The sequence below is a fragment of the Theropithecus gelada genome, chromosome 7b (assembly GCF_003255815.1).
Source record: "Theropithecus gelada isolate Dixy chromosome 7b, Tgel_1.0, whole genome shotgun sequence".
Lineage (NCBI taxonomy): Eukaryota > Metazoa > Chordata > Mammalia > Primates > Cercopithecidae > Theropithecus > Theropithecus gelada.
In genome coordinates this window covers 104419458-104428741 of record NC_037675.1, presented here as the reverse complement: position 1 = coordinate 104428741, position 9284 = coordinate 104419458, and the positions used below count along the sequence as shown (strand labels likewise).

Here is a 9284-nt window from a genome sequence, read left to right as displayed (position 1 = left end):
ATTCACACTCACCCCCCACTCACCCCCACACACTCACCCACATTCACACACCCACACACACACTCACCCCCACTCACACACTCACCCACATTCACACACTCACCCACACACACACTGTCACCCCCACGGAAATACACAATGCAAAACTGAGACAAAGTAACCGAAGTATGAGAAGCTCCCTCCAAGACAAACAGCTGCATTTCAATGCTGTAGGACAAATTAGCCTGTTATAAGTGACGGTTATGTCACAGAGCTGTAAAATCAGGCAATCTATCAACATTTTGAGGCAATTCCCTAGGACAAGTTAAAAATTTTACCTTTCTTGAATATTCATTTTTTAACACACTAAATGATAGTCAATCAAGGCAATGGAAAATGTTAACTACATAAATCAAAACAGGCAAAACAAAGCTTAATTCTGAAATAAAGTAAGATAAAAAGTGCTATTTATTCCTATCATTTCTCTTTATTCCTATTAGAATAGTCATTAAGAAGCTGTACAGTGGAAGAAGTATATACGAATTGAGCGGAAGGCCTCTGGAACGGATTATCTACGAGCTGAGCGGAAGGCCTGTGGAACGGATTATATATGAACTGAGCAGAAGGCCTGTGGAACGGATTATCTATGAGTTGAGTGGAAGGCCTGTGGAACGGATTATCTATGAGTTGAGGGAAGGCCTCTGGAACGGATTATCTATGAATTGAGTGGAAGGCCTGTGGAACGGATTATATATGAGTTGAGTGGAAGGCCTGTGGAACGGATTATCTATGAGTTGAGGGAAGGCCTCTGGAACGGATTATCTATGAACTGAGTGGAAGGCCTGTGGAACGGATTATCTATGAGTTGAGGGAAGGCCTGTGGAACGGATTATCTATGAGTTGAGTGGAAGGCCTGTGGAACGGATTATCTATGAGTTGAGGGAAGGCCTCTGGAACGGATTATCTATGAATTGAGTGGAAGGCCTGTGGAACGGATTATATATGAACTGAGTGGAAGGCCTGTGGAACGGATTACCTATGAGTTGAGTGGAAGGCCTGTGGAACGGATTATCTATGAGTTGAGGGAAGGCCTGTGGAACGGATTATCTATGAATTGAGTGGAAGGCCTGTGGAACGGATTATATATGAGTTGAGTGGAAGGCCTGTGGAACGGATTATCTATGAGTTGAGGGAAGGCCTCTGGAATGGATTATCTATGAACTGAGCGGAAGGCCTGTGGAACGGATTATATATGAACTGAGTGGAAGGCCTGTGGAACGGATTATCTATGAGCTGAGCGGAAGGCCTGTGGAACGGATTATCTATGAATTGAGTGGAAGGCCTGTGGAACGGATTATCTATGAACTGAGTGGAAGGCCTGTGGAACGGATTATATATGAACTGAGTGGAAGGCCTGTGGAACAGATTATCTATGAGTTGAGGGAAGGCCTGTGGAACGGATTATCTATGAGTTGAGGGAAGGCCTGTAGAATGGATTACCTATGAGCTGAGAAGGCCTGTGGAATGGATTATCTATGAGTTGAGGGAAGGCCTGTGGAAGGGATTCTCTATAGCTGAGTGGAAGGTCTGTGGAACTGATTATCTATGAGTTGAGCGGAAGGCCTGTGGAGTAGATTATATATGAGTTGAGCGGAAGGCCTGTGGAACGTATCATATAGGAATTGAGCGAAAGGCCTGTGGAATGGGAAGACCCGCACCTGCAGCGCGATCATCGGAACCTGACTCTTGCAGTGGCTGCACGTGGCTTCCCGGTATTTACACGCCTTCTCCACGTGGTCTCGCAGGTCTTTCCTCAAGACCTTTTCTTTGCAGTCAGCACGTACACATGGAAGTTCTTCAAAATGGCAATCATTTTTTAAATGCACCTGTAAGACAGACCATTCAATGTTCTTAATTCGGAAAAAATCCTAAATCTGAAATACCAAATTCTAATCTCTATGCAATTAAACCATAAAGAAATGTTCTAACCTCCTGTTAGACCAGTTTTTCATAGCAAAGAGTAACAAATACGCCAAGAGACACTGAATTTCATATTCTACTTCATGATTACTCAAACTATATTGTTGTTGAAGAATTAAGTCAACTCTGCTTCCAGGAAAAATGAGTATCTGCTAAGAACTTTGTTTTATTCCAGTTCAAATAATTTTCTAAGCTAAAATATGGGACTAATTAAAAAAATAAGGAGTTATGTAGAATTTCATGGTGAAAAAAGGTTTTAATGGGCCTTCCAAAATTAAAATCCAATTCAGATTTTCTCTATTCTAAGTAGGGTGGGAGTGTTTAAAAACCAGTTGACAATTCTGCCAATGATGTCATAAAAATAACAACTTACACTCAAGTGGTTCTGACTGCTTTCCTATTTGGCTGTGTTTTGAAAAACTAATGTCAACATGGTCTTAAAGTGCCACATCCTACTGACCACTTAATCAGCTGGATGTAAGGGACTCGAATTCCTTCATGTAAAAGCTTCCAGTGTCCCTTTGCTACTCACCAGCAGATGTCCCAGCGTTAACTGCTCTGCACAACCTCTGCTTTCATTCCGACAATAGATCTGAAGAGCCAGAATTTCTCTCTTGCAGCAATTATCCTTAAACACCTGAAAATGAAAGGTCATTATTTTGGAGGATTAATATTTCTTAATCTCCACATGCTGCTACTCTGGACAAGGCAAAACCACTTAAAAAAAAAAAAAACAAGAGAGCAACTCTTAAGTGAACTTCAGAAAGCATTAAGGACCATCTTGATTTCTAGAAGTAGAATGAAGAAGCCGCCCCTACTAAGAGACACAATTTAAATAACATTAACTGTTATCTTTTATTAGTTAAGCCAAAAGAAAATGGATTAGACTTAATAATTAAAGATCACTCTGCAGCATCTAAACGTCTTCTATTAACTCTGACATAATCTCAGGATGAGGGCAGAGGAGGACCAGGTTCACATTCAGACTCTGGGGACTTCCAGGAGCCAGCACTGAGCAGGTGGCCATTATGGTGTGGCTGCCACCAGAGGACAAGAGCAGAACCAGACACAACTGAATACACTGTATAGATGGCTTGCTGGAGAAACGGAGAGACCACATAAGAGATCATATCTGGGGAATGATTTGTAAAACTGTTGGTTCTTTCTAAAGGTCATGCTGTTAAAACTCATTTTTCACCAAAAAAGCAGCATTAGCCTGTGGCTGAAAAACACTCTCTTAAAACATATATTGCAGTCTGAAGTTAGTCTAATAATGAAAACATTTCCCTTTGAAAATGAAAATGATGCTGGTCGTGGTGGCTCAAGCCTGGAATCCCAGCACTCTGGGAAACTGAGGTAGGAGGATTGCTTGAGCCCAGGAGTTTGAGACCAGCCTGGGCAACACAATGAGACCCTATCTCTACAAAAATTTTTTAAAAATTAGCTGGGTAGGGCAGCATGTGCCTGTAGTCTCAGCTACTCAGGAGGCTGAGGCAGGAGGACTGCTTTAGCCTGGGAGGTCGAGGATGCAGTGAGCCGTGATAGCACTGCTGCACTCCAGAATGGGGGACAGTGTGAGACCCCCATCTCTTTAACAAAAATAAAAAAGAAGAAAAGAAAAAATCTTTCAACTTTTAATTTTATTTTTCCCTTAGAAAACACATGTATTCTCATTCTTTTTTTTTTTTTAAGAGACAGGGTTGACTGGGCACAGTGGCTCACCCCTGTAATCCCAGCACTTTGGGAGGCCGAGGCGGGTGGATCACCTGAGGTTAGGAGTTCGAGACCAGCCTGGCCAACATGGTGAAACCCCCTCTCTACTAGAAATACAAAAGAAAAATAACCGGGTGTGGTGGCACATGCCTGTAGTCCCAGCTACTCAGGAGGCTGAGGCAGAAGAATTGCTTGAACCGGGAGGAGGACGTTGCAGTGAGCTGAGATCATGCCACTGTACTCCAGCCTGGGCAACAGACTGAGACTCCATCTCAGAAAGAGACAGGGTTTCACTCTATCACTCAGGCTGGAGTGCACTGGGGCAATCATGGCTCACTACAGCCTTAAACTCCCAGGCTCAAGCGATCCTCTCACCTCAGCCTCCTGAGTGGCTTGAACTACAGGTGCATGCCACCAAGCCCAGGTAACTTTTCAATTTTCATTTTTGTAGAGATGGGGTCTCCATATGCTGCCCAGTCTGGTCTCGAACTCCTGAGTCCAAATGATCCACCTGCCTCAGCTCCCAAAGTCCTGGGATCACAGGCATAAGGCACCATGCCCAGCTCTTTCTCACTCTAACAACACAATCTCCAACATCTTAGTCCAAAGGTATTTCTAAGAAACTCCTGTCTGTTGATCTATGAAAGTAGAATAACAGGAGCTTAATATGGCTTTTTGAACTGCTAAGAGAAACAGAATCAATAGCTGTTAAGAGTTAAAACTAAACTAATTTGGAGCCAAAGCTTATCTTTCATAAACATGACTTAAAAAAAAAGAAGGTCATGACTTAAGATACTAAAGTCAACAGAACTTTGAAATGGAAAGGATCTGAGACTATTTACTCCAAATGTCTGTTTACAGATGAAGACCAGAGGCCCACCCACCCCTGGATGACCTGCTGATGGGTGGGGGTCTGGGTCACCCGGGGCCCAGACAGCTCCATTCTTTCCATGAGGGTCCACAACTTGAGTGAATCTCATTCATGATTATTTGATAAAACTAGCCATTTTTCTTCAGCTACTAATGTCATTAAAAAATAGGGATAATGATTCTGCATAACAAAACAGAAATACTAAAAAAAATCTCAGCCATTGTTGCGAGCTTCTCTCTCACTCACACGTTAGGCACATGTTAACAAGGCAGCCGGGTACCATGCTAGGACAAGGCACAGAGCGGAGGGGAGGGCTGTTTTTCCTCACAGGAACTAACCAAGTCTTCAGCAGTAGCAGGTAAACGCGGAGAAAGAAAAGGTACAGGGCCCAGGTGGCCAATTCCACCTCCCCCCCTTCCAGAGTGGCTATATTGCATGCCCTTGTGCCTGGCAGCCCAGGGACGCTGACTGCCAGCAATCCTCAAATCACTGCACTCACCTGGGCTGCTCTGACCAACAAACCCAATCTGCAAGGTGCTTTAGACAGGAAAACCCCAGAGCAAGAATTTTATTGTACAACTTAGTGACCTGCATTTAAAAAATGGTTAGGTTCATTACTCAAAGTAGGGAAACACACATTTTTACTGATATTTTAAGCACTTTAAAAATGAATTGCTGGGTGCAGTGGTTCACGCCTCTAATCCCAGCACCTTGGGAGGTTGAGGCAGGTGGATCACCTGAAGTCAGGAGATCGAGATTGGCCTAACCAACATGGTGAAACCCCGTGTCTACTAAAAATACAAAAATTAGCTGGGCGTGGTAGCTTGTGCCTGTAATCCCAGCTACTTGGGAGGCTGTGGCATGAGAACTGCTTGAACCCGGGAGGCGGAGGTTGCAATGAGCTGAGATCGTGCCATTGTGCTCCAGCCTGTGCGACAACAGCGAAACTCTGTCTCAACAACAACAAAAAAGAATGAATTGTTTCAAACTCCAAGTGGGCCTGGCAGGGTGTAGCAGCACATGGATGACTGTCGGTCTCCATGAGAAGGACGAGGCCCCAGGAGAGAAGCTGGTGGCAGGCTGGGCAGCCCTATCCTCTGAATGTGCAGAGACGCCCACGGGCTCTAGCTGAGAACAGCCACAGGGGGCGAGAAGGGGCTAATCTCATTCATATCTAATGACTTCAAGATATCACAGGGGGATGGGGGGCAGGGAGCACAAACTCAAATGAACCCCTCAGCCTAGCAAGTCTGAAGGTAAAACCTAGTGTAAGAGTTGAGTAAAAGCTGTCTAGGATAAAGACCCGCAATGACGGAAGTGACCCAACCACAGACAGCCCTGCCACGGACAGGCATCTCAGGACTTTGCTCACATCGACCCTCTTACTCCTCATACCAGCTCTCTGCAGTCTTGGCAGGCGATGTGATTATTATTACAGGTGAGGGGGTGAAGTAGCTCACGGAGCTCACACAGTAGGGAAGTGGCCAAGTGGATCTGAACCCACTGCCTGCCCAGGTGATCACATGGCACAGTGCCCTGCCTGGGAGCCTGCCGCATTAGCTGCCAAAACTGAGAGAATGTGCTGTGCCAGAGTGCCAAATGCAAACTATGTGGAAAGTACTACCCAGCTGAAAACATGTGATAAAATGATTAAAAAAAAAAACCAGAATACCTTATCTTTAACGATGCTCTCTTGACACGCTGTACATTTTGGACTTGATGAGCTGCAGGGAAACACACGTGACTACATTAGAGTGAAAGTCCCTTTCTTGAGGGGACTCAGGAGATTCCGGGAGCATTCGCTTTATGGTCAGGTCTGCACAGTGGCTCACAGCAACGTCCTGCATCAGGACGCCCTGGTGATTCACTTTACAAAGGAAGCCATGGGAGAAAAAAGGGCTACATTTTTTAAAATGCTGATCTTTTTTTTTTTTTTTTTTTTTTGAGACGGAGTCTCGCTCTTTCCCCCGGCTGGAGTACAGTGGTGTGATCTCGGCTCACTGCAAGCTCCGCCTCCCGGGATCATGCCATTCTCCTGCCTCAGCCTCCTGAGTAGCTGGGACTACAGGCGCCCGCCACCCAGCCCGGCTAATTTTTTTGTATTTTTAGTAGAGACGGGGTTTCACGTGTTAGCCAGGATGGTCTCGATCTCCTGACCTTGTGATCCGCCCACCTCGGCCTCCAAAAGTGCTGGGATTACAGACGTGAGCCACCGCGCCCAGCCAAAATGCTGATTTTTCAAAAGGAAGTTACCAAGTAGAACAGTTTAGTTCAGCCCCACTTGGAAAGCCTCTTTCACTTAATGTAAAAGTGAAATTTTATTTCAGAAACCAAAGCTAGCTGTCTGCAGAGCAGCCCTTCGATGTGAGTACCGTTTACCTGGAGAGCCTTGCTCCTGTGTTGTAAAAGCAGCCAGCCCTTCTCCACAGGCGATTTTGCTTCACTGTCTATTGGAAGGCCAATGACACTTGCACAGGGGGACCAGCCTCCCTCCCCTGTGGCCCACCATATATGGGGGCTCCAGCCCCTCCTCCACCAGGAAGCTTCTCCTGGGCCCAGAGGTGGGCAAAGGTGAGCTGACTGGGATAAGTGGGTAAGACCACAGAGGGAAGCATGGAGAAGAGAGAGGGTGAAGGCAGGGGGCTGGCTGCTGTGCCCAGGCTGGGGCTCGGGGGCAGCCCAGGCTTGAGTGTTGTGGGAGGAGGAGCTGGCAACCTTCCCAGGCTGACGTGCCCTGACAGCACTGGCCAAGACCAGGGCATCCTGCAGCAACCCCACCACCCGGCACAACGCCAGAAAACATAAACATGAGGCCTGCAGGGTGAATCAAGGTGCTCTCCTGGTTGATGCTATCCTGCAGTAAAGCTCCAGCCTCCCTTCATGATCCGCCAGCAGCACCAGCACTGGCACTCAGCAGCAAAGCGCTGCCAAGAGCTCGGTGCATGTAACACATGCGCCTGCTGAGTAAGCATGCGGCCTAGGTTTCTGCTCGCCTAGGGACCTACCCAGTCCTTTAAGCTGACCCCATCCCCCCTCCTCTCTATAGCACCCTTGCACACCAGTACATGTGCCCTTAAACGACTGGCTTGTCATTTCCTGGTGTGTCTCCTCCATGGAACTGTGAGCTTCCTCAATAAAATACAGCAACACATATGAGGCTCTACAACACCAAGGCTCTACAGACAGAGTGGGAAGACACAGGCGGGGCAGGTCAGAGACAGGCAGAGGCCTCAGTAAACTCAGATGTGGGAATCCCCCTGCAACTCCCTAAAGGATTCACGAGCTGGACCCGGAGGCTTTTATGACTTCTTTAGGGCTTTAAACCTCTAGAGGTGTAGCTTTAGAGAAATGAATGAAGGAGAGGGTGAAGCCGAGGGCTGAGAAGGGGCAGGGTGACGGGCCGGACGAGGTGCTACCTCAGCAGGGCAGCCATGCAGCTCTCGCAGAAGCGGTGCCCACACTCGGTCTGCTTTGGGCTGCACAGCACCAGGCGGCACTTCTCACACTTGTACTTGTCCTCCACGGTCTTCACAAACTTTTCCTTGTAACCTCCTTGTTCAGGGGCAAAAATCGGCGTCCCAGCACTGCGGTCAGTGTGCAGCTTTAGCGGCGGATTAGTCTGCAGCGGGCCAGGGGAGTCCATCTTTTTACTTGACTCCATTTTAGGAAAGAGGAGTTCTGTTGGGAAAAAACAGTAAAGAGAGCGCCATCATATCCTCTCATGCAAGGAAACAAATGCAGCTTTGGGAAAGCAGAAATGCCTGAGACCTGCTGTCTTTCAGTTTTAGGTAACACAAGAATCCTTCCCAACTTTAATATGTGTTGGGAACAAAACATGATCAAATATGCTTCCTTCCTTTCTATTTTACCCAAACACATAGTAACTACTGATATTATTATTCAAAAAACTTCCTAAAAAGTATACTTAATAAATTGGGCTAGGTGTGGTGGTGCACACCTGTGGTCCCGGCTCCTTGGGAGGCTGAGGTGGGAAGATTGCTGAGCCCAGGAGTTCAAGGTTGCACCAAGCTATGATGGCACGACTGCACTCCAGCCTGAGCGACAAAGCGAGGCCCTATCTCCAAAAAAAATTTTTTTTTTTTTTTTTGAGATGGAGTCTCACTCTGTCACCCAGGCTGGAGTGCAGTGGCGCAATCTCAGCCCACTGCAAGCTCCACCTCCTGGGTTCACGCCATTCTCCTGCCTCAGCCTCCCGAGTAGCTGGGACTACAGGCGCCCACCACCACACCCGGCTAATTTTTTGTATTTTTAGTAGAGATGGGGTTTCACCGTGTTAGCCAGGATGGTCTCGATCTCCTGACCTCGTGATCCGCCTGCCTCGGCCTCCCAAAGTGCTGGGATTACAGGCATGAGCCACCATGCCCAGCCAAAAATTTTCTAAAGTTAATAATAAACAGAGTATTTTTGAGGTTTAAAAAAATACACATACTATTTTGCTGTGTTGTAACTTTGAATTCAATGCATCATTCTGAGATTTTAGCTGAAACAACAGCTGTTCTCAGTCAGTTTTCCTTCCTCATTGACTTCTGCTAGATGAGTCTCGATGCCACGACTCAGACTGGCCTGGTCAACCTGCTTCTGGAGCCCAGTTGTTCCTTCCCGGGTAAACCCTGTGACAGTGTGCCCACAGTACCCGAAGTGCTCAGTTTTGACATCCACCCTCTTCTTATTCATCTAGCACCGCCCTGACCCAACATGCTGTGCACGGAGCTGTGGGGTG

General features: G+C 46.8%; 1 protein-coding gene across 3 annotated transcripts in view; it reads right to left on the bottom strand.

Moving 5' to 3' along the window:
- Positions 1-9284, bottom strand: part of TRAF3 (TNF receptor associated factor 3) — a 139268-nt gene that overhangs the window by 36709 nt on the left and 93275 nt on the right. For all 3 annotated transcript variants that reach the window (XM_025392782.1, XM_025392784.1, XM_025392781.1), the window contains exons 2-5: positions 7960-8221; positions 6216-6267; positions 2492-2596; positions 1698-1865 (exon numbers count right to left, since the gene is read on the bottom strand). In XM_025392782.1, the coding sequence (XP_025248567.1) occupies positions 1698-1865; positions 2492-2596; positions 6216-6267; positions 7960-8204 (570 nt within the window). In that variant the 5' untranslated portion in view covers positions 8205-8221. The remainder of the gene's footprint in view (positions 1-1697; positions 1866-2491; positions 2597-6215; positions 6268-7959; positions 8222-9284) is intronic.